Raw genomic sequence first — 25,721 nt, 5'->3', positions numbered from 1 at the left:
AACTTGGGTTCCAAGTCAAGGGTGAGACATGGAGAGATTCTAGCTTGGGGTCACGATGAAGCCATCTTGATGTTCAATCTAAGATAGAATGACCCACCTAGGTCATGTTTGGGAAAATATTATTACAGCTGATTTGTGTCTTCACTGGAGAAATATCACAGAAGTTGTCAAAATAAAGGAGCCTGGGAAGATGGGCACACATCTCCTAACTGCGGGCCCCAGGCTTAGTCACTGTGTACTCTTTCTCTCTCTCTGAATTCTCTGTGATCTTCTAAGGATGTTTTCTCAGGAGAGGCTGTTGGCTTTCAATCAGAAATGTCCTAAATTCAAGGTGGTGAGGTCGAGTCTAGAGATCATGCTGTCTGCCAGGCCCAGGCTGCCTCCACCACGTGCTGCTGGGTGGCCTGAGCTGAGTCAGTTAACCTCTCTGAACTCCTACGTCCTCCATCATACAAACGAGGACAGGAACGATTGTTAGGATTGCCCTGAGTGTTCCGTGAGATGGTGGATATAAAGGGCTTGGCTTTCACTGTTATTATCTCAACAGGGCTAGAGAGGAAAAAAAAAAAAAAAAAGATGTTCCTTTCCAGGATAAATGCTGACTTAAAAAAAAAAGATTTTATTTTTTTTTAAAAGATTTTATTTATTTATTTATTTGACACATAGAGAGAAATCACAAGTAGGCAGAGAGGCAGGCAGAGAGAGGGGGAAGCAGGCTTCCCGCTGAGCAGAGAGCCGGATGCGGGGTTTGATCCCAGGACACTGAGATCATGACCTGAGTCAAAGGCAGAGGTTTAACCCACTGAGCCACCCAGGTGCCCCATAAATGCTGACTTTAGGCAATAGAAAATTTAGCAGCTCGCATCGAAAGTTGAGCACTAAGCTCAACTTTGAACATGTATATAGAAGCCTCAAATGTACAGAGAACGGGTGTCCACAGAACAATTCATCTAACTGGCTCCAAGCGCTCTGAGCCTGGCCAGTTTTGGGGAAACTCCCTTCCCTGCACGGTGCCATCCAGGCCCGGGGACACTGCACACCCGCCCAAGGTGTCTGCACATTGGACCCAATGATTATGTCCCTTCAGTGAATATTTCTTGATAACTGAAGGCATTTTTTTTCTGGCAAAACCACAGTGCTCCAGTTTTTAAAACCGAGTCTGATCCCTGCTGGCATGGGAAGAACCTGAGGAAATCAACGAAGGGTGAACCAGACACAGGGCTCCGTCTGTAAGGGGAGTGTATTAGCTTCTTGTCGCTGCTCTAACCAATGAGCACGTGCTTAGTGACTTCAAACCGCACAGATGCCTCGTCTCCCAGTTCTGGAAGACAAGAGTCCAAAATGGGTCTCACTGTGCTCAGGTGTTAGCTGGGGCCACTTTTCTTCTGGAATCCCCAGGGGAGAATGTTTCCTTGCCTTTTCCAGCTTCCAGGGGCCACCCACATTCCTTGTCTTGTGACCTCCTCTTGCACCTTCAAAGCCAGCAATGGTAGTAACTTCGGATCTCTCTGACCCTCCTGCCTCCCTCTTAAAAGGACCCCAGTGATTGCATTGGCGGGGTGGGCACAAAGCAGTGGCCAAGTTAGGGTGCAGCCCCTGGCCTGACCTTGTGATTTGAGCATCTGTGGTGGAGCACCAGGCTCTGCAGGATCCGAGAACCTCACCAGCTTGGAGTGGGGGCTGGCCAGCTGCTGCCCAAGGACATCTCAGCTTGTCACATAGGCAGGTGCTGTGACCGTCAGACCCACTTGTCAATCACCCCAGGGCCAAGGGCATGCGGGTGCTTGGTATTTGCTGGATAGAGGAAGGGGTCAGGGGATGAACAGAACTCTCTGTGGACTTCACTGTGGACTGAGTGGGCCCAGCCCTCCAGGAGCAGGAGGGTGGCACCAGGTGGGACACTGGCACAGACCCAAGGGTCACTCTAAGCCAGAAGCCACAGCTATCAGGAGAAATGAAAGGAGAAGCAGAGCTGGGCAGAGAGCCCAGACTCAGGAAAGGTCAGAAATACACAGAGATCCAGCCTCTGGGGAGACAGAGCCCAGTGCTGCTGTGATTTGGGGGTCCTTGAGGGTCTCATCGGTACGGGAAGGTCCCAGATACCCACCAGCCATTCCGTACATACTAGATATGCCCCGCCGATGGCCCGGCAAGGTTTGGGTTATTTATAGTTAAAGCCCCCGGATTCATGAACGCAGCGACAAGTGGCAGAGAAGCGAGGTGGTGAGAGCCTCAGAGAGTAGTGACCTTCACCCTCTTAGGGGCTGATACAAGCTGTGGATGGCGCCATCCCCCCAGAAACGTGCCCACCCCCTCAACCCTGCACACGGTTCCAGGAGACCTTCTGCCTCCCCGGGGTTCAGGCTCAGAAGGCTGAGCTGGATTTGTCAGACTTGGAGGGCTGGTCACACGACACTGTCTCCACGCCAAGCTGCCCAGGGCTGCTGGCTGAGTGGCTCTGGGGGAGAGCCCAAGATTCCGCGTTTCTTAAAAGCCCCCAGATATGGCTGCTGCTCAAAGCGAGGCACAGTCTGGGAACCCCTGGCACATAGAGAGGGAAGAAAGCCTGAGCACGGAAGAGAAATGAATAATCTGGTTTATCCAGGTAATTTTAACTCAGCATTTCTGGAATGTCGATCACTGACAGTGTACATGTACAATTTTTGACATTTCCATGTACCACTGGTGCTATAAATTGGCATTACATGAAATTCACCACTTATTTTCACCCTAAGCATTAATACCTATGAAATCGCGGGTTTGCTGGACTAATTGGAATTTTTCTGAAGTCTATAAACTATGTAACTATTAATTTTTTGATGTTTGATGTGCTTCCAAAAATCAGTTCACAGGGGCACCCGGGTGGCTCAGTGGGTTAAACCTCTGCCTTTGGCTCAGGTTGTGATCTCAGGGTCCTGGGATTGAGCCGCGCATCTGGCTCTCTGCTCAGTGGGGAGCCTGCTTTCACTCTCCTGCTTTCTCTCTCTCCCTCTGCCTGCCTCTCTGCCTATTTGTGATCTCTCTCTATCAAATAAATAAATAAAATCTTAAAAAAAAATCAGTTCACAGACACTGTTCAAATCCCATGCTGCTAGAAGAAAAAGGCACTATCCAGATTCATCGCAATTTTCTGAATACTTCAGGTGGGAGATATTTGAAAGAAACCAATACCCCTAAACTCTGCCATTATTGCTGTCTTATTTTTTTTTTTTTTTAAATCTCCCTCTTGTGGCACCTGGGTGGTTCAGTTGGTTAAGTATATGACCCTTGATTTCAGCTCAGGTCATGATCTCAGGGTCGTGGGATTGAGCCCCATGTCCGGCTCTGTGCTCCGTGTGGAGTCTGCTTGAGGTTCTCTCTCCCTCTCCCCATGCCCCTCCCCATGCTTGCAAGCATTCTCTCTCTCTCTCTGAAATAAATAAAATCTTTTTTAAAAAAGTTAAAAAAAAAAAATCTTCCTTTTGAATCACTCACTCACCAAAAGCAACACAGAAATCCTAGCCTTTCTGCCCATTAGCCCACAGCATTACCATCTTCCATAGTCTTCCAGCATTCTGTTCTCCTCGGCTGTTCTAGTCCCCTCTCTGCCGGGCACACACTACGGGTCTTGAGCTTGACTGTGCTGCATGCCTCAATAAACCCCAGTTTACCTAACCTCCTTGGTAAACCTTCCTCATGGCCTGAGTCACCTCCCTTCCACCCATAGTTCCCTGGGGAGATCACAGGATCTCACCAGGAGGCATGCAGAGGCATTTGGAATGCTTCTAACACTGCACAGATTTGAGAAAGTTTCTAGAAGAATAAGAGAAGCCAGAGGAGTCATGTTTGGGATGAGGAGCCACGTCAGGGAAATCCCTCCTGTCTGCTCCGTGGGGGCCTGGGGGCCTAGCACAGAACAGATGCATCTGTGCTCAACGTGTGGGTGGACAGAAGCCACCCAGAACACGAGGACAGAAATGACCAGGTCAGCCTCCTGTCCTAACCCAGAGAGGTGACAGCCTAGAGACACCACAAATTAGGGATGCCAGCACTGGACCACTGAGAAGTGATGCCTACAAACCCCTGCAAGCTAGAATAAGAAAAAGATTTTAAGAAATGTTACTGGAAAAATACAAGGAACTGAAGGGCAAAACTAACACGCATCCTGAAGAGGACTGAGAACCAGAAACGAGAGACGGGAAAGCTACATCTCTCCTCCCCCCACAGCCACCCAGTCCAGATCTCCCTGCTAACTGGCCTGGTCCTCACTTCAGTCATCCTTGGGAGAGTGAATCCGGTTGGCTCAGCCCAGCCTCCAGCTTGACTCCTCTTGGGTCAAAGGTCCACTCTTTTCTGGCCAGCTGTGGCCACAGGGCTGGGGCCAGGGGCCTTTTGGGTCCTCCTCTTCCTAGCAGGGGGCTCCGAAACTGGAGGGAAGGATGGCTGCTTTCTGGTAAAAGGACTGGTTCCGGGCACCTGGGTGGCTCAGTGGGTTAAAGCCTCTGCCTTCGGCTCAGGTCATGATCTCAGGGTCCTGGGATCGAGTCCTGCATCGGGCTCTCTGCTCAGCAGGGAGCCTGCTTCCCTTCCTCCCTCTCTCTCTCTCTCTCTGCCTGCCTCTCTGCCTACTTGTGATCTCTCTCTGTCAAATAAATAAATAAAATCTTAAAAAAAAAAAAAAAGGGACTTGTTCCCCAGAGCCATTTTGAGAAATCGGGTTGGAATTGGAACATTCCCAACCACCAGTGCAAGAACCCTTTCATTCCTTCGCCGGTTGTTATGAACGTAATATTATGTTCCCCGCTAAATTCATATGTAAAAGGTCAAACCCCCAATGTAAAGGCATTTGGAGATGGGGCCTCTGGGAGGGGAGTAAGGGCAGATGAGGTCAAGAGGTAGGGGTCCTCATGATGGGATCCGTGACCTTGTGAGAAGAGGAAAACCTCTCTCGCCCTCCCTCTTCCCCACTCCTGCTCGCTCTCCTGTGCACACCCCAGGAAAGGCCATGCAAGGACACACGTGGAAGGTGGCTGTCTGCGGGCCAGGAAAAGGGCCCTCACCAGAACACCACCATGCTGCCCCCTGATCTCACACCTCCAGCCTCCAGAACTGTGGGAAAATAAATCTCAGTGGTTGAAGCCACCCGCTCTGTGGTATTTTGTGAAGGCAGCCTGAGCTGACTAAGACACCAGCACTGGTCTTGTCATTTTTAGCAGGACTTTTTATAAACGCTCTAGAATGTGGGCTATAGATGATAGATGAGTTCACAGAAACTCTGACAGCAAATGGCCCCACAGCTAGAACTCCACAAAGACCCAGTGTTGAGTGTGCAACTTCCTGTGTATAAATATCCCTACTTGGCTCTGGAAACGACATGCCGGCTTTTGGGTAGTGTCTGTTCTGCCCTGGGACTGGGAGCCGGGCTGCCCTGGCCGGCCTCCCTCTGGCTGGGTCCAGCAGGCCTTGGCCCACAGGCAGCGGGAGCTTGCCAAGGGCGGTGGCCAGCTGAGGCCACTCACCCAGAAGGAGTGGCCCTTGTCCCCAGCTCACTCCCTCCTACCGCTCCCAGCCTGTCTGGTGCCTGGGTTTGCAAAACTGAAAGAGGACAGCTTTCATTAATTCGGTAGAACCTCAGGCTTCACTTGGAGAAAGTGGGTTGAGCCCTCTCCTCCCCCATCCAGCTGAGAGTGACGGCTGTCACCAATGTGCCCAGAGGGGACAGGGCGCTCAGGAACTGCCACCAGCCAGTCTCCGAGGACAAGGCATAGATTTCACTCGCTAGGATGGAGCCAAGGCTCTCTGATAACCCTTCATTCCTTTGTTTCAAACCTTATTATTATTTTTTATTAACATATAATGTATTATTAGCCCCAGGGGTACAGGTCTGTTTCAAACCTTATGCCTACTTTTTTAGATTGAGCATTATACACACTTTACATCCTTGGATTCTTTTTACATTAAAGAGTAAAAACAGGGGCGCCTGGATGGGTCAGTCAGTTAAGACTTTGACTCTTGATTTGGACTCAGGTCATGATCTCAGGGTTGTGGACCCTTGCTCAGTGGGGAGCCTGCTTGTCCCTGTCCCTCTGCTCCTCCCCCACTCATGCTCCCTCTCTCCCTCTCTCTCAAATAAATACATACATAAATAAAATTTTTTAAAATAAAAAATCAAAGGTAGAAACAATTTAAACAAGTGGATCGTTTACTGACTTGCAGAGAGTAAAATGAGTAGGGACGATCTCTCCTGGCGTGCACAAGGGATGCCAGGCACCCTGATCCCATTCAATTCTTGCTTTTGCACTGCACAAATGAGAGATGATTCAGAGGGAAAGAGAAGCTCTCATGGCTGGGATGATGGGAGATGTTGGAAATGGACCTTGCTTGCTCTGCTGGGACTCCAAGCAAAGGGGCATGTCTGTCTCTGGACCCTGGACCCCGCTGAGAGTCAGACAGAGCTGCCCTCCACGAGTGAATAAAAGGAGGCCACCGAGGCCACGACCGATCAGTTCAACCCTGCGTCAGCAGGGTATGGCCCTCCTCTCTGCAGATGGGAGGCCGAGGACCCAGGCTGTGTCCCGGGCCCACAGAGACCTACCCCAAGAGCTCTGACAGGGCAAGCTGGGAGAGCACACCCTGTCATCCCCTCTGCTCCCAGGTCCCATGGCTTTAGCCTGACTTGGACTTCAGGGAAGGGAAAGGCCACTCAGCATTTGTCGGGCTGCCCGGGAAGTGAGCTGCTAGGAGGCCACCCACCCCCTCTCACTAATATGCCTGGGCCTGGCCATCGTTCTCACCAGGGTAACTGAGGGCCACAGCCACTTGAGGGAGGACCCCTTCCCCTGGTTGACCCCCTTTCCCCTAACTGCCCCGGGGACCCCATGAAGGGGGACAGGGGTGTTTGCTGAACAGGATCAGCCCCCAGAGGAAACAGGGCTGGTCTGGCCTTGCTACTGGTTTTGTCCCCTGCTATGTGCTCTGTCTGATCTCTGCTCACTGCTTTGTAAGGAGGTTCTTGGCCTTCCCCTGTGTCCACTGAAGACTTTCCTCTTCTCTCAGCAGCAGGGCAGGGCCCTGAGGCCTGTACGACCTGGGTTCGAATTCTACCTCAGCTGCTTACCAGCTGTATGATCTCAGGCAAGTGACTGAGTTTCTGTGAGGAGGGCATGGCCAAGAAGGGCAACCTGTTAGACCCTGGAAGCCCTGAGAGAGGGAGTGGGAAGGCCCGGTGCAAGACCCAGGCTGAAAGACCAGCGGGTCGGGGGCTGGGGGGCAACACAGATGTGGGGCGCTGGGGGGCCTCTCCTGCATGAGTCTGAAGCCAGAAGGTTGTCAGACATTGGAAAGAAAGGGGAGAAAAGTGAGCCCCCTGGTGCCGTGTGCAGCTGCGCACTAGACGCCCGTGTCTGACCAGTGTGTGTTCTGGAAATCTCCACCATCTTCTGCCCACTCCTGAGGGAGCCAGAAAGCCCTGGCCAGGCCACAAGGACTCAAATCGCAGCAGCCCCTGTCAGGAGCAGGACAGCAGAGAAGCTAACTCCTCTCTGACCCTGGCCGACTCACCATGGAGGCCGGCGTCAGCTCAGGACGCTGGCCTGGGTTCCACCCTGGTCCTGGAAACCAGCTCAGGCCTCCACACTGCCCCATTCCCCCGACTCCGCCGGCAGGTCAGTGTTGCCCCTCAGTGGATTTCTGGAAGCCGCAATAATGACAAGCCTGGACTCCTTTTCCAGAGGAAAGGGAATGGGCCAAAGAGGTGGTTCTCAAGGCTTGCTCTCTAGACCACCAGGAGCAGCAGCAGCAGCTGAGAACCTGCTAGAAATACAAATTCTTGCGCTGCCCCTGACCTCCTACCACAGACACTTTGAAGATGGGAACCAGCAATCTGGTTAAAACTGGTTAAAACTCCCCGAGGCCCGCTCCCGGGTGAGAACCATTGCTTCACAGCTGTGAGAACAAACACTCCAGTGACCACGTAGAACAATGTGGAACAGCGTGGATGACTCTCACAAGCCGATATCACGGGAAGAAGTCAGACACAGAAGAGAACATTCTGAACTATTCTACAAAGCCCCAAAATAGGCCAAGAGTCACCCATGCTGTGAGGTCAGAGGTGACCCTCAGGGGCAGGGCATGGGAAGGGGCGGAGAGACTCTCCAGAGCCGCAGTGACCTTCTCCTTCTGGATCTGGGCGCTGGTCACATAAGGTATAAACATCTGGCAATCTGTACACTGAAGATATGGGCGCTATCTGCATTCTACTATACTTATATTAAAATTTTTGTTTTAACTCTATTCAAGGGCAAAATAGAAATGCCACCTTCCTCCTTACTGTCTAGCCTAACACTTGGTTGGAATCACTTGGGGATGGCCGGAAGGTCTGTCCCTTGGCTCTGGAGAGTATAAAGTTGGGTATTCTTGGATCCTTGGCCAAAAAGGTTTTATGAATTCAACTTTTATGAATTCAACAGACGTCAGGACAGGCAGGCTAATTAAAACCAGAAAGAACATATCCCAACGGATGCTGCCATTTTTTGTAATTGCTATTCTTCCCACCTTCTCTCGGGTTTAGAGAGAATGTTTCCAGAGAAAAAGCCACCTCTTCCAATTACCTTGGTGGGTCTTTCACAAAGGGTTGATCTTGGAGGGGATACCAGGAAGTCATGTTGTGCAAGGAGAAGACATTCTGTGGATGTTTGACTCCAGTGTTGGGGATGGGCAGGGAGAACTGCACCTCACCCGCCAAGGAATTTTCCAGGCCAGAGGTTTCAAGGCCTTGACACAACAGAATGGAGCCTTGTGGCTCCACTTGCCTACTTTCCTCTGGGCTAGAGAATATTCATAACAACATTCCCAATGAGGAACATCTTGGCCTGCCTGGAGGGAGACTGTGGCTCATTTTCCTTAAGTACATCCACTCTCCCCAACCCCCAGTTTACTCCAAGTGGATAGTAGCTAACAGGCAACACAGAACAGCCACAACTATGGAGCTCCATCTCAAAATGATCCGGCCAAAACTTCACCAAACTCTCCACTGAGAAGAAAATGGACAGGCCATGTCTCCTTCCAAAACCCCTCTAGGACCTCCCAGATCAGGCTTCTGCCTGCTCTGTGTCACCCTGCAGAATGACTGGTGTTTGGTTGTGTTTTTGTGTGATGCCATCAGCCTACATTGAAGGAGGCACAGAGGACGAGGCTTAAGAAATCTGTTCACGCATGTGTGTTTGTATGTGTGCACACGCACGAGCTTTGTGTGTCCGGGAGAAAGGTCACCCTGCTGGATTGGATAGACTGGAGTCCATGCATCACATGGAGCTCTCTCTACCATGTACGTTCCTGGGATCCACTTCAGCCTTACTCAGTCCAAAATCTGGGCATGGGGCCCGGGAATTCATGTATTTAACAAGCTCTTGAAAATTTAAAAATCACCACACTAAAGCTCCTTCTTCCATAAAAGCCCTCAATAGAAAACACTTAGCTAGTCCTAGTCTTGGTGCAAATTCTCCTGAGCACTTGGTCAGTTTTTATCCTTGATTGCAGTAGAATGAGTCACTGACACATGTCCCCTTTTCACACTGGCTACTAGGAAGCTCAGGCATAATTTGACCACATCCATAGTGAAAGTCTTTGTCATGGGAATTTAAAAAGAAGACACCAAAAAGAACAAAAAAGATGGGGATACCTTTTAAACCATCCTTTCCAAAATGTTCTGTTTTCTGACCCCTGACAGAGGTGGAGGGGCAGATCCCCACAATGCCTTGGCCCAGTTTCGGCCTTGTGTATCTTTTTCTGAATGTCTCTTTCTCTAACCAAAAAAGAGCCTAACTTAAACGTTAAAAGAAAATGATGAAAACAAATTAAATAATAATAAAATAAAGGAAATATAAATGAAGTATTAGAGAATATTATGCAAATATTAAAGCGGGGTATATATGCCTAGTTCATCGAAATACAACATTTTCCAAAACACATTTTTTAAGGGGAGGGAAAAGTAATAAAACCATACATAAGTTTTGTATGTGTGTGTGTTCTAGAGTTTGAAGAAAATATTTAATGCTTTAATTCTTTTGTTGTTTATTGAGGGAATTTATTCTGAGGCTCTGAAAGCAAATATTTTTCCCAAGCTGCTTACCAGCATTCCAATCTTCTATTGATATCCCCTCCTTTTTTTAATAATAATTTTATTGAGATGTAATTCGCCTTGCACACAATTCACCTTTTTTAGAGTATGCAATTCAATGGTTCTCGATATACTCACAGAGTCGTGCGACCATCACCCCAACCAATTTTAGAACATTTGCATCATTTCCCCCTAAAGAAATCCTAGCTGTTCCTCACCCCCATTCTTCAATCCTTCTAGCCTCAGGAAACCACTGATCTGTTTCCCACCTCTATGCACTTGCCTGTTCTGGATAGTTCTTATGCATGAAATCAGACAGTATGTGGTCTTTCATGACTGGCTTTTTTCACTTAGCACAATGATCTCATGGTTCATTCATGTTAGAGCATGTGTCAGTATTTAATTTCTTTCTAGGGCTGAATAACATTCCATTGTATGGATATACCATGTTTTATTTATCCATTCATCAGTTGGTAGACATTTGGATTGTTTCCACCTTTTGCCAGTTATGAGTAATGTTGCTGGGAACATTTGTGTACAACTTTTTGTGAGGACATATGTTTGCATTTCTCTTGGGAATACACTCAGGAATGGAATTGCTAGGTCATATGGTAATTCCATGTTTAGCCTTTTCAGGAACTGCCACACTGTTTTCTAAAATGCCTGCACTGGGTGCCTGGGAGGCTCAGTCAGTTAAGGTCTGCCTTTGGCTCAGGTCATGATCTTGGGGTCCTGGGATTGAGCCCACATTGGGCTACTCCCTCTCCCTCTGTGATCTCTCTTGCTCTCACACCTTCTCAAATAAATAAATAAAATCTTTTTTAAAATGCCTGAACAATTTTACATTCCCATCAGCAGTGTAGAAGTGTTCCAATTGCTCCATGTCTTTACCAATGCTTGTTATTATCTGTCTTTATTCTTACCACCATTCTAGTAGATATCAAACCAAAACTTACTGTCATTTTAATTAGTAGTGATGGTGAGCACATCTTCATGTACCATTTGTATAACTTCTTTGGAGAAATGCTACTCAGATCCTTTGCCGTATCTTGGTGTCATCTAAAAAACCATCTTCTAGTCTGATGTCAAGAACATTTACACCTATGTTTTCTGCTATGAGTTTTATAGTTTTAGTTCTTAGAATTAGGTCTTTGATCCATGTTGAGTTAATTTTTGTGTATGATGTGAGGTAGTGATCCAAATGCATTCTTTCACATGTGAATATTCAGTTGCCCCAGTACCATTTGTTGAAAAGACTATTCTTATCTTAGTAGCCTTGGCACCCTTGGGACCCAATCAATTGACCATAGATGTATGGGTTGATTTACAGATTCTCAGTTCTATCCCATTGACCTATATGTCTGACCTTGAGTCAGTCTTGATTACTGTGGATTTATAGTGAGTTTTGAAATCAGGAGATGTGAGTCTAACTTTATTCTTTTTTGGGTTGTTTTGGCATGGGTCCCTAGAATTTCCATATGAATTTTATGATCTGTTTATTAATTTCTGCAAAGATGCCAGCTGGGATCTTGATTTGGATGGTGTTCAGTATGTAGATCGATTTGAGAAGTAACACCATCTTAACAATATTAACTCTTATGATCCATGAAAATAGAACGTCTTTCCATTTATTTAGGTCTTCTTAAATTTCTTTCAGTACTATTTTATAGTTTTCAGAATATAAGTTTTGTGCTTTTTTTGGTTAAAATTATATCCCTATTTTTTTTGACATTATAAATGGAATTCTTTTCTTAATTTCACTTCTCCTATGCTCATTCCTACCATGTAGAAATATAATTGATTTTTGTATATTGATCTTATATCCTAAAGCCTTACTGAACTTATTTATTTCCAACAGTTTTTTAGGGGATTCCCTAGGATTTTCTAAATATGAGATCATGTCATCTGCAAATAGAGTTTAACTCCTTCCTTTCCAATCTTTTATTTCTTTTTCTTTATTAATTGCCCTGGCTAGAACCTCCATTACAATGTTGAATAGTACTAGTGAGAGTAGGCATCCTTCTTCCTGATTTTATAGGAAAATATCCAGTCTTTCATAATTAAATATGGTATTAGCTGTGGAGTTTTCATAGCTGTCTTTTATTCAGTTTGAGAAGTTTTCTTCTATACCTGGCTTGTTGAATACTTTTATCATGAAGGAGTGTTGAATTTTGACAAATGTTAATGTCAAATGTCTCTGAGAGGATCACATAATTTTCTTCTTTATTTCATTGATATAGTGCATTATATTAATTTTTTTTTAGAGAGAGAGAACATATGCATGCAAGGAAGTGATGGGTGGGGAGGGGCATAGGGAGAGGGAGAGAGAGAGAATTCCAAGCAGACTCCTCGCAGCCCAGAGCCTGACTCAGAGCTCAATCCCATGATCCTGAGATCATGACCTGAGTTGAAATCAAGAGTTGGACACTTAACTGACTGAGCCACCCAGGCACCCCATATGAATTGACTTTTGAATGTTAAACCAACCTTGCATTCCTGAGAAAAATCTACCTGGTCATAGTGTATAATTCTGTTTATAGATTTATACACTGAGCCTGGGTGGCTTAGTGGGTTAAAGCCTCTGCCTTCGGCTCAGGTCATGATCCCAGTGTCCCGGGATCGAGCCCCGAATCAGGCTCTCTGCTCATCGGGGAACCTTCTTCCTCCTCCTCTCTCTCCTCCTCCTACTTGTGATCTCTCTCTCTGTCAAATAAATAAATTTTAATAAAAAAGTAAAAAATAAAAATATAGATCAGTTTCCTAGTATTTTGTTAAGGTCTTTTTCATCTATATTAATAAGAGATATTAGCATACAGTTTTCTTGTGATGTTTTTGTCTGATTTTATTACCCCTCCATTTTTTTTATATTTGTGATGCCTCTTCCATAACATAACATTTTTATAGATAAATCCATTTCTGGGCTGGCCGTTCTTTCTCACAGATTGACTGCCTCGGAGTAGTACCACATTCCTTGTATTATGTAGTATTTCATGATATTTAGGAAAAGCAGACTCTTCCTTACATATATTACTCAAAAAGTTTGAGATAATCTTCCCTATCTATCCTACAGATGAACCTCATAATGATTATACCAAAACATTCAGATGAATTTTTTGATAGGATTTTTTAATTGGGATGTCACTGGAACTGTATATTAACTTGATGGGAATTTTTATTTTTAATTTTCCAATCCAAGAAAAACCCATGTTTTGCTAAAGATGTGAATCTCCTTTCATTGCTCAAGTTTTTCTTTCACATAAGTTGTTCACATTTATATCCTTTGTTTTCGGGTTTTGTTACTCCCACGAATGAAATCTCTCTACTTTCTTGCTATTGTTGACATGTGGTGAATCTATCTTGTTCTGGTCCTACGCTGAATTCTCTGTAATTCCAACAGTTCCAATTGGTTCTTTTGGGTTTTCAAGGCACACAAATCAGTTCACCTGCAAATTATGATTATTTAGTTTTCCTTTCTGATATCGTTTGTTTTAAGTCTCATATTGGCCAACACCCACAAAACATGTTAAAATGATGAGAACAGGATTCTGCCTGATTTTCCAGCATCACTCTATTTTTGATGTGCACAGTACTCTTTATCACGATAAGTTTTCCTTGTCATCTCACTTTTAAAGGTCTTTCCTGGAGATTGGTATTTAATTTTGTCACAAACCTACTGATGTGTTATATTGTATTAAGATTCCTTACTGATTATGAGATTGCTTCTAAATCACTAAGAGCATTTTTTTTCAAGAGAATTTTAGTTAGAGAATTAAAACATTTCACTTAACAATTCATTCTTCTTTTGTACTTAATTTACTGGGTGGAAAATCTGGATTGTTTTGAAGGTATAAATATAAATAGCTTTTTTTTCCACATCAGTGTAACCTCTCTCCAAACTCACTACCCTGCCATATAGCAGGGCTCTTGAAAGTCACTTAGGCAAATCCCATAACTTCTCTGCCTTCTTCATTTTTAAGAGTGATTTGTTTCTACATTTAAGATCTATCCTACTCATTTTTTTCTCAAAAGATTTACCTATTTAATTTCTGAATAGGTGAATACATTGACATAGTTTTTAAAAAATAAATATGGAAAGGTAGGTACACTAGCGTCTCCTTCCTTCCCACTCCCATTCTCCACCTGTCCCAGGCCCCTCCTCTAACTGATTATTGATGCTCATTTTTCATAATTTCTTCTAGAAGTTTTTAGGCACTTCCAAATAAATTTGACTCTGTTCCACATTTTACCCTGATGAAAACTCAATGCATACTGTTCTGACCTTCTTTTTGTTTTCTTGAGCTATCCCAAGATCCTTTCTTGATCAGAATTTAGAACTTTTTCTTGCTTTTGCCACTGAATCTTATTCCACTGATGGAAAAGTGTAGGACATTTTTTTTTAAGAGGGAGAGAACGCACACCCATGCATGCTAGTGGGGAGGTGGCAGAGGGAGAGGGAGAGACTCCCAAGTGGGCTCCATGCTCAGTGTCCAACCCAAAGAGGGGCTCGATCTCATGACCCTGAGATCATGACCTGAGCCACAAGCAACAACTGGATGCCCAACAGACTGAGCCACCCAGGGACCCCAAATGTTTGGGAGTTTCTAGCTGGTATGACCCATTCCTGATGGAGAGAGACTGTGGTGTCTTCAACCTCTTGTTCTCAGACACACAGACCAGTCCTTACACCTGCAAACACATCTGCGGGCTGAATTCCTGCGGGTGGGACAGCTGAGCTAGAGCACGTTTGCGTTTTACTTCAATAGACACTGCCAGCAACGACGGGGGCTCGCCTCTCCCCTTCACCAATCATTTACCAAACTTTTGATTTTTTACCATGTAATAAGTAAAAAAAAAAAGGGGGGGGGAATTTCAGTGTGGTTTGGATTTCCTTTCCTCTCCTGAGACATGAGATTGAACACCTTTCGCAGGTGTTTGAGAGTGATCTGTATTTCATTTTCTGTGAACTGTTCTTAGCCTTTGCCCATTTGTCAGGTTTAAATCTTCCCAAGTCCAACCTCACACTAATCAACGTTCCTCTCCTCTTCCTCTAGTGCAGGACAGACTATTTGGGGGGATGAGTGGGAGGCTTGGCCTGGAGAAGCCTCCCCCTCCTCCCCTTCCTCTGGGTGGGGAAGGGAGCAGGGGTCGGCAAGCTGAGCTGTCCTTCCATGGCTGGCTCTGTGTCCACGGTAAGAGGCATCCCTCTGGCTCAGCCTGCCTTGCATGGGTGCCTTCTCTGATGGGTTTTTAAGATTGTCCCGGGCTAGCGTTCGTCTGTACCTCTTCTCCTTTCCCTCTAACGCCTGCCCCAGACCAGCCCTCCCAGAGAGGGTACCACAGCTCCCTCTGTCCTAGAGGTAAGTACAGGCTCCCAGCCCTTTCTCCAGGTTGGGCAGCCCGTGGCTTGACTATATGGCCACCTGGGCAGCCCCCTACCCCTAACACTTGTTAACCTCTGAGCCCCAGGGAACCTCAGGGATTTCTAGGCTCTTCTTTGCAAGAGCTGCTCTGAAAGCCACAGAGAGCAAAGATAAAGTGGGTGTGCCTCATCTTCTAGGGCCCACCAGGCCACAGTCACTTCAAGCCCGACAGCATGAGGTCCCCCAGCAGGCCCCTGCCTTCAGAAATCCTCCCACCTGAAGCCAGAGCTGGTGCCATGTTTGTATCCCTGACCCTCAGGAAGCATGCGGGAGGGCAGCAACCAAAAGGATGAGGCTCCGTTAGCCTCTGCTCTCAGAACTCTCTCCCGGGAGACTTGGGAGTGGGCCTCCGGGTTCCACAGCGCTGTGACTCCTGGCTTGGAGCCTCCCATTTTTGCAGGAACCCAGGGCTTCTCCAAGGCCCTCTTTGCCCAGAACATAGCACCCCTAAAATCTAAGCCCCTCCCCACTTCCTCCTCTTCATTTATCCAGGTGGGGTGCAAGGAGGGGGTACACCTCCCTCAGTAATCCCTTGAGGTTGCTGACTGACCCCCCCCAGCTGTGTAAATTCTGTGACCCCAGCAAGCTCCCAGCCCCTCCAGCAAGTGGGGCCAGGCTGGGGAACCCGAGCACCTTCTCAATCCTCCCCCACCTACTCTCCCTGACTCTCACATCCTGATTCCTTGCTGCCTTCTCACACCGAACACCTGCCGCCTGCCCAAATGGGAAGCCCCTCCCAATGACTGAACACTTACTCTTGTTCTTGGAGCCCTCTGGTTCCCTGAAGAGCTTCTTTAAAAATTCCATCACCCACAACTTTTCCCGCAATCTAAAGTCCAAGCTTTACTTATTGCTTTTAAATTTGCCATATCTGAGGTTTTTCTGCCCTCCCTCGTGCCTGCCATCACCTGCAGCCTCCTGCATCTGGGGTCCTTGCAGACGACCTCCCCTGCCCTCTGTCACCCCACCACTGGAGCTCAGTCGTGTTGTGGTCTCCACCATCTGGGTTCCACTCGTGATCCTGCCTGGTGCTTGTCATGAACAGGTTTTCGGCCAACAGGAATGTCCAGTTTGTCCTTCTGGCCTCTGGCTTTCTTCTCCTTTTATGGGCTTTCTTCATGTTGCGGATTATGTAGATAGACAGAGAGACAGACAGATGGATCACAGGTGCGTACATAGATGGATACATAGTTGTATCCCACACTCTCTGGCATTATACTTTCCTGTGAGAAAGGAACAAGCTGAAGCCGGCTATACCACTGTCTAGTTCCCAGGTTGACAATGAATTTCACTCATTTCTGTTGCCTCCTCAGGAAAGCGGTGCTGTTCACACTCGATCTATCACGGTCAACTCCATCTTGCGCATGAATTCTGTCACTGTGTCTACCCCCTCCCTTTCTTCCGCATGAGTGTCCCAGGCCACCAGGCTGTACCTCTGAGGGTGGCTCCAGAGGACTCAGGGCCCGGCTGGCACTCAGCAGCTGTGCGCCCTTGAGAACATTCCCTGTCTCACCATGTTCTGGCCTCTGAAGAGATGTTGCTTGGATTAGAAACTTAGTGTCGGTTGATGTTCAGGGAACTAACCTTCCAGGTTCTGGTAGCTTCAGACCCTGCTGCATCAGACCGTGTTCCAAATGCGCCCCCTGTCTCTGACCTCAGGCCCCACTTCTCCCCTCACAGTCCTGCTTCCTTTCCCACTATATCAGTTCAACAGCCCTACTGGATAACTGGGGTTCATCTTTACTTTTCTCCCTCTTGAGCCAAAAACAAGCCAACAAGTCCAGTTTGGAAGTTCCGCCTTCCTGTCAGCCTCAAGGCCTTGCTCGCTGGCCTTCCTCTCAGAGAGAACACCTGACGTACATCACGCGGCACTAAACAGAAGTGCTTATCTCTTTTCAAAGTAGTGTTCTCATTTTCTTCAGGTAAATACCCAGTCACAGAATTACTGGACCAGAGGGTAGTTCTAGCTTCCATTTTTTAAGGACCCTCCATTGTGTTCCGCACAGGGGCTGCCCCAGTGCGCATTCCCGCCAGCGGGGCACAAGGTGCCCTTTCCTCCATGTCGTCGCCAATGCTTGTTTCTCGCCTTTCTGACAGGTGTGAGGGGATATCACACCGTGGTTTTGATTTGCATTTCCCTGATGATAAGCCATGTTGAGCATCTTTTCTTGTGTCTGTTGGCCATCGAGATGTCTTATTTGGGGGCAATGTCTGTTTGTCTTCTGCCCATGCTAATCAGATTATTTCTTTTTTTTGGTGTTGAGCTGTGTCTAAGTTCTTTATGTATTTTGGATACTAACCCTTTTTCAGGAATATCATTTGCAAATATCTTCTCTTATTCAGTAGATTGCCTTGTCCTTTTGTTGACATTTTACTTTGCTATGCAAAAGCTTTTTATTTTGGTGTGGTCCCAATTGTTTATTTTTTCTTTTATTTCCCTTGCCTCAAGAGACAAATCTAGAAAAATGTTCCTATGGCCAATATCAAAGAAATTATTGCCTATGTTTTCTTCTAGGAGTTTTAGGGTTTCAGATCTCATAGTTAGATCCTTAATCCATTTTGAGTTTATTTTTGTGTACGGTGAAAGGCAGTGGTCCAGTTTCATTCTTTTGCACATAGCTGTCCAGTTTTCCCAGCACCATTTGTTGAAGAGACTGTCTTTTCCCCATGTGTATTCTTGCCTCCTTTGTCAAGGATTAATTACCATAAAAGCATGGGTTTGGGGGCGCCTGGGTGGCTCAGTGCGTTAAAGCCTCTGCCTTCAGCTCAGGTCATGATCCCAGGGTCCTGGGATCTAGCTCCGCATGGGGCTCACTGATCGGCAAGGAGCCTGCCTCTCTGCCTACTTGAGATCTCTGTCTGTCAAATAAATAAATAAAATCTTTTAAAAAAAAAAAAAGCATGGGTTGGTTTCTGGAATCTCAATTCTGTTTCATTGATCTATGTGTCTCTTTTTGTGCCGGTACCAGACTGTTTTGGTTTCCTCCTCAGTTATTTCTATCTCCCTCCCCCCTCAGTTACTTCTATCCCTGTTACTTCTACCCCTCCCTATCAGTTGCTTCTACCCCTCCCCCTTTGTTGTTTCTGTCCCCCCTCAGTTGCTTCTCTCCCCCTCCCCACTCAGTTGCTTCTATCCCCTCCCCCCTCAGTTACTTCTACCCCCTCTCCCTCAGTTGTTTCTACCCTCTTCCCCCTCAGTTACTTCTATCCCCTCCCTCCTCAGTCACTTCTATCCCCCCCCCCCCTTGGTTACTTCTATCCCCTCCCCCCTCAGTCACTTCTATCCCCTCCCCCTCAGTCACTTCTATCCCCTCCCCCCTTGGTTACTTCTATCCCTTCCCCCCTCAGTCACTTCTATCCCCCCCCTCAGTTATTTCTATCCCTCTCCCTCTATCCCCCTCCCCCCTCAGTTGTTTCTATGCCCTCCCCCTCAGTTACTTTTATACAGTTATATTTCCTATTCAGCCATGGTCTGGGTTCCACAAGGACCACAGTCCCCTCCCTTCCCCCAGGGAACTCCCACTCGGAGCCACATCGTAGAGCTAGGGCTGCCCCTCGTGGCCACGAGGCACCAGGGCTTTACCATGTGCCAAGCCAGCTGGCACCTGCGCCTTGCCCTGAATTCTCCTTCTCCTGCCACCTTTCTGATCCCGCCGTTCATATCACTCACGCCCCAATTTCTGAATTTCTACTTTAAAACATGCTAGGATACTTCTCTCCCATTCAGCTGTTCCATTCCTTTCCTCTCCTTTGTCCTTTGTTCCCTCTGAGAACACGAAAATGTTCAGGGCAGGGCCACAGCTGTCTTCCTTGTGTTCATCTGCTTTTTCTACATTTTCTCCAGGGAGCACGGGGCCTCAGACCATGCCGACCACACAGCATCTTCTAGGGCATCTTTACAAGGTTCTTCCCTTGCTGGGGCTTTTCTGCCAAACCATAAACTTCCTCATTTTCCCTCTACAACCTAAAACCTTCCTCCCCAGGTTTCCCACTTTGTGGGGGTGGGGCTTGGGGAGAATTTATTGATCAAGGCAAATACCGCCAGGTACCTGGGAGTCTAAGGGACCGGTTGCAGGACCTGGAATGACAGCTGAAATGATGCGGGTGACCTGGAATAGGCCAGGCCTACCTCCCTCCTCGGGGCCCCCCCTTCTCACAGAGGGCCACCTGCGCCCTGTGATAGCGTCCAAGCCCTTCCTGTCATCAGGTCACAGCTAAGGCTCCTTCATTGTTCCCTTGAGGCCACATCCCCCTGCCCCCTGTCTGGACAGCTCATGTGCCCTGCGGCCACCAGTGTGCCGGGCTCCTCCCCAACGACAAGGTGGAGACTTCAGTGTGGTCCTGTGGCAAATCCTCCCCAAGGGTTCCTGTCTGGAGTCGCTAGGGCCTTCCACTGGATAACCCATGCTCTGCCCCCACCTCTGGGCAGTGACCTTGAACTTCCCTCTGGGAGGTTCTGACTGACCAGAGAGGGAAGCTTCCCCCACGACCAGAGAGGTGCCTTCCCCAGAGGGCACCCATGATCTGCTGCTCACCCCAACCCTTCCCTGCACATACCCTCCACTGTCCTCCCTCCCCACCATTTGCCTCTCTGCTCTGTAGTACTGGCTTCCTCCTGCAGCCCCTATTAGCCATGTGAAGGCCAGGCCTGGTCTTATAGACTGTCCCGGTGCCCCCAGCGGTCTGCTTCAGAGCAGGTGCCCAGATGGCTCACATAGATTCACTACATGCCCTAGAAGATTCTTCCCTCCAGCACTTGCTTCAGCCTCCCTTGCCTGTCTCCTGACACCCCCTCCTCCCGCCTGCCCCAGCTCTGCTCTCCATCATTACTGTCTCGGACCAGCAGCGGACATGACCCACCCTGGCCAAAGCAAGGGGCAGCCTGGGGCTGAGGTCCCTGGAGGCTCCTGTTCCCACAACTGCTAAAGGTGCTGTGGTCCTTCTCCGTAAGGCTCTTGCTCGAGGTTGGTCCATAGACTCACAGGGTTGGCATCCCCGGTCTCACCCTGGATGTCTCAAGTCAGAATCTGTCTTCACAAGAGCCCCAGGTGACTCCTCACACGCACATCTGAAAAGCCCTGGTCTAGGGGATACACCTCCCCATGTCCACCCCACCATCAGCACCCCCGCCCCAGCAGCTGGCTTGAATCGCCACAGCTGGGCTTGCAGCCAGCTTTCCTCTCCCCTCCCCACCAGCTTCTCCCATGTGCCCTGACCTCCCAGGCCGCTGACTCATGCAGGGAGGTCCCCTGGGCCTCAGCCAAAAGCCAGGAGCTTTAATAGTCACCCTTGGCTCATAGGCCTGAAGCCACACAGCTAGCACAGAGAACAGCCTAGATCCACTCCCCCCCACTCCTGCCTCTGATTCATCCTTGCCAGCCTTCAACCAATCTTTACAACGGCATCTTTCAACCACATCACAGGGATTTCAGGTTTTCTCCAACAAACAAATGCAACAAGTAGGGTGTGAGCCTCACCAAACCACGGACCAGCTGTGTGATCCCAGGCAAGCTGCCAGGGCTCTCTGACTTGCAGCTTCTTTATCTAGAAAATAGTGGTGATTATCACATGGACCTCGGGGAACCACGCATCCATTCATCCATTGTTCCAAACAGCCAGTGGCCCAGCACCAGAGAGAGCTCCAAACAAGAGACCCAGTCCTGCCCTTCAGAAGCTTCTGGAGGGAGAACTGGGGGCAGACGTGGCAGAGATGTGTCCGCTGCACCCACAGGGGCCAGGCACGGAGAGCACCCTGGCGGTGCTCACTGAGTGAGTGGACGGATGGCGTGCAAACGCAGCTTCCAACCGCACACGTGCCCCGTGCCTTTCCACTCCAAAGCCATGTGGAATGGAAACACGTGGGCTTCACGCTACTGAAGAGTTTAAGAAACACATGAGGAGATGGGAGGAGGGCTGCCGGGCTCTCCAACAGTTAATGGATTTAGAAGAATTCAAGTGATTATAAAATACTTCAGATGTAGAGCACAGTTGCCTGAAATAGGCAATAATTGAGGTGGAATTAGAGTTGCTGTTCTGAGAGTTTCGCAGATTGTGTGTGTGCGCGTGCTGTCTTAAAGTTGGAATGCATTTTCTCAGGGTTTCAGAGAACCTTCGTGTAAAGAAAATGATAGGGATGGTTTGAGAGCAACCTCGGGGCTCTCATCAGGCCACGAGGTTCCCTCTGAGGGTCTCTTCCCACTGCCCTAGACCTCAGGTTTTGAGAGCTAGCTAAGCATTCCATGAACACCCACCTACTGCCATGTTTTCTGCATGAGACACTGAGGCCCATACTCGCCCAGCGTGAGTAGGTGATTACAGGTAGCAGAAAGTGGATATTCAAACCCAATCCCCTGCCTCCCAGCCGAATGCCCTTCACCATACATCACGCAGGCTTCCATGATCTCACAACAATGCGCAGTCAATGCTGGCGATCAGCACTCACCCAGCCAGGCTGAATGTCAAGTGGATCCCGCCAACCAAAGGGAACCAGATGTTGTATCATCCCATCTGTAGGACGGCCCAGAAAAGGCAAACAAGGAACGTGTACAGAGTGATAGTCAGCAGATGGTGCGGGAGGGGCTGACGACAGTGGGGCAGAGGGAACGACAGTGGGGCACAGGGAACTTCTGGGGTGCTGGAGTGGCCTGTATGTTGATTAAGGTGGTGGTTACGTCAAACTGCATTTGCCAAAACTCAGAACCACACGGAAACAAGAGCAAATTGCACTATATGTAAATTGTACCTCAAGTTTTAAAAAAGCAACCTAAAATAATCCTAAACCTAAAATAATAAGGTGATAATAATAATCACCTTCAATGCCAAAACCCAGTCTGTGTTCAGGGCCACCAAACGAAGGCCTTCAAAATGCCCTTGGTCAGAGCAGGGAGATGCCTTGTTCCTAAGAGTCAGCTTTGGTCAAAGATATCCAGGAGCACACACTCCTCCTGGGAGGTGCTTCAACTGTATGTCCTCAAATCAGCCTGTTCCAACCCGGAGCAGACTGCCTAACAGGCAATGACAGGCAATGGCCTGACTGTCACCCTGGCCTGTGGCAGGGATGGCCCCTCCCCGCTCAGCCCCAAACCACCGTGTGCTGCTGATCCAGTCATTCCGCTTGCACATCTTGCCTGCCCCAGCCCCTACCAGCCACACCTGAGTGATACCTGCCCTCTGGTCTTGGGGGCCCCAGCCCAGTGGCCCTCCCAGAGCTTCTGGAATCCTGCCACCTCCTCACTCACCGTCATCAAGGATGCGGCTGGGACTCTCTGAACCAGTTCACAGACCTCTGCAGATTGGTCCCAACACACAATGAACTCCTGACTTCCCTGCCCCACCCTGCACCTACGGGACCTCTGCCCACCTGTCCTCTGCCCTCAGATCAAAGGTATACCCTTCGAAGGCACAAAGGCAAGTGAAACAGGAGAGAAGGGGATATTGGTAGGTAGGTAGTCACTGGTTCTTAAAATTAAGACTCTTGTCTGCTGTCAGTGACAGGGAATTCACTGCCTCTCAGAGCAGCTGATTTGCCTTTGGCCAGCTCTGAACCCCAAAGCTGAAATCTATCTTTGCCTATGGTCTTAATCCACCCCCTTCATGCCCCAGACCCCAGAGAGCAGATTTATGATGACCTTGACCTTGGCCCTCCTGGGTCTTCCCTCCCCATTCCCAACCAGAGTGCAGGGCAGAGGGTCCCCCCTCCATTTGGCCGGGATAGAAACCTTTCATTCTCTCTCTGGTTCTCATCCCCTTGCTGACTGGGATTCAATTTGGTATGAATGGAAAAGGCCCCTCCTGCCTGCAAGCTGTGCATTTCTTGCCACGTTTATGAACTTTGCCCTGCCAGGTAGTCCTGTGAGGGATTCCCCTCAAATATGACCTCTTGGCCTCTATGCGGTCTTCCCTGGCCTCCTGAAATCACAGCTTTACTCTCTGAAGCAAAGCATTAGCCAGGAGGACAGGGCACACCCCAGCATTTATGGACCAGGACATGGATGCTGGGTCTACCAGGGTTTGCTGGGGTCCCAGAGCTGGCCATGGTGCTGAAGGAGCTCCTCAGTTCCTCACAAACTGGGCCCAGCTGCGCCAGGGCAGGCCCTTGTCTTATTGCTCCCTAACCTCTAATACTTTAACACTTGTTTCTGCTTGGCTGATTATTTATAGGCAGGGTCATCAATGGACTACCACCAGACCTGCTGGCAGGTAGGAAAGGAGGCAACACCCCAGGACAAACTTTCTGTTTCTGTGTCATTAGGTAGCTAGTTCCAGGAACCAGAGCAGTCCTCAGTCCTCAAATCTCCCTGACCAGAAAGTCCAAATTCCTGCCTTAGGTAAACAAAAATAACTCTGCCTGGAGCAAGGGAAGCCACCCTTCCTGAATGTTCTAAGGTCACCTGCCCAACTGCCCTGAAATGTTTTTGGACGGGGGTGAGGGTAAGAAGAGGGAGTTGGGAACTCACCCATGAGAACTTGAGGGCAGTACCTGGGGTCGCTAGGGCACCTGCTGTAAGCAGAGGGGTGCGGTGGGAAAGGGAGAGGGGTGCCTCAAGTCCAGCACCATCCTTCACATTTTTTTTACAGAAGAAAACAGAACCAGAGAAGAAAATCTTCCCTAAGTCTCTAAACTCTTTGAAAGCATAATGGAAGTTCTGCAGCTGTAATCAAGAAAGATATATTCACATAGATACAACCTCTGCATACACTGTCTATACCCCTTACATAGAGTCCATGGGAGCCCAGGTTCTGAACCCTCAGATGGATGGGAAGCCACAGAGAGCCTAGCATGGCTCTCCAGTCTCACACACCATCTCACCCAGCTTACACTCTACTCAAGGGTCCGTCCTGTCCTTCACCACTCCAAAAGCCCCTACACTGGGAGGCTCTTCTTGGGAAGGAAATGGGGTTTGCCTGGACAGTGCTGGTATAATTTGATTATACCCCTTTTCCTGTGAAGAGTGCCTGGGTTCCGATGCTATCCACCATGGTCACCCCAGAGGGAGGCAACCATTCTGTTACCCCAGCTGGTGGGGTGGGGGAGGGCTCGTGCCCACAGCTTCTGTAAAAAATCACCCTATCAGAGAGGCCACAAATCTACCAACTCAACCTAGCCACCAGTAGGTGGTGAGAGGTATGTCCCCAGAGGATTCAAGTCTTCCCACTTCTGAATTTACTGTTGTATGACCATCTCTCGCTGCTAGCGTCTTTGACTTTACTTTTGGGTATGTCTGTACATCTTCCCTTTCCTTACTTTGGTTTCCCGGCATTCTCCTCACTGTTTTTGCTACTCCTTCTCTTGAATGACTCAGAAGATGTTTACTTGAAAGCTAGTTATACAAGCCGCTTTAAGCATTTTCCCCAAAAGTGCGTCCTATGAATAGAATAAACAAACTTCAATTATAAAATGATACATGAATGCATCCAAATTGCAGTGGTTAAACTGTAATTTCCATTGAGAAAGATGCGGTCGCCCAGATGTGCAGACTCTTCCAAATATCATTAGATCTCAATGGGAGTGGAAGACCAGACTCTGAATGGCACATTTAGCCTGATGACCCTAACAGAAAATTGTTCTCTTTCTATTCCAAATCACTCAGGCTGGTGAAGCTGGAGAGGTTACCCATCTCCAGGCGCTCTGCTGAGAAACAACTGGACCAATTTCCATGGAGACCAGGGGATCAGAAGGTTTGGAAAAGCCCTGGAAGGAATTGGTGAGCGGTTCCCAGGAGACTGACGATGGGTGGGACAAGGGGAGACCTGAGTTACTCTCAGAAGATGAGAAAACATGGCATGCCAACCAAGGGACTCGAGACAGAGAACCTGGCCACTACCTCCCAATTCAAAGAAACTCCGTCTTCAACCCCACCGTGAAACACAAAAGCAAAGGCCAAGCCAGAGACGCTCCAGAACAAAATACCCCCCACCAGGCAGGTGAGTACCAGGGACAGCTGGCACTGCTCTCCCCTGCTAGCCAGGTGGAGTCATCAGGACTGAAGGGCCCCAACTAAATAAGAGTAAAAGGCCTTGAAGACTATCAAGGACAGGTCTAGTAAAAGAAACGCTTTGAAGCTGTTATCTAAAGGATTCAATTCCCACAATATGATGACACGGGCACTTCAGGAGAAAGTGTCGACCCAAACTGGCTTCTATTTAAAAGAAACATCTTGTTCCAGGACTCAACAAAACACCCCCAGACGTCCATGCCTTCTAGC

The 25,721-nt window shown here is 48.3% G+C and overlaps 2 protein-coding genes across 3 annotated transcripts in view; one reads left to right on the top strand and one right to left on the bottom strand.

The window, feature by feature from the left end:
* NEU2 (neuraminidase 2) overlaps window positions 1-25,721 on the bottom strand; it is a 77,635-nt gene that overhangs the window by 20,680 nt on the left and 31,234 nt on the right. The gene's annotated exons all lie outside the window — the stretch shown is intronic.
* NGEF (neuronal guanine nucleotide exchange factor) overlaps window positions 25,116-25,721 on the top strand; it is a 71,547-nt gene continuing 70,941 nt past the window's right edge. The window contains exon 1 of the mRNA XM_044241867.1: window positions 25,116-25,440. Within this exon, the coding sequence (XP_044097802.1) occupies window positions 25,173-25,440 (268 nt within the window). The 5' untranslated portion in view covers window positions 25,116-25,172. The remainder of the gene's footprint in view (window positions 25,441-25,721) is intronic.

The sequence above is a fragment of the Neovison vison genome, chromosome 3, assembly GCF_020171115.1.
Source record: "Neovison vison isolate M4711 chromosome 3, ASM_NN_V1, whole genome shotgun sequence".
NCBI classification, from domain to species: domain Eukaryota; kingdom Metazoa; phylum Chordata; class Mammalia; order Carnivora; family Mustelidae; genus Neogale; species Neogale vison.
This window is presented reverse-complemented; position numbering and strand designations above follow the sequence as displayed.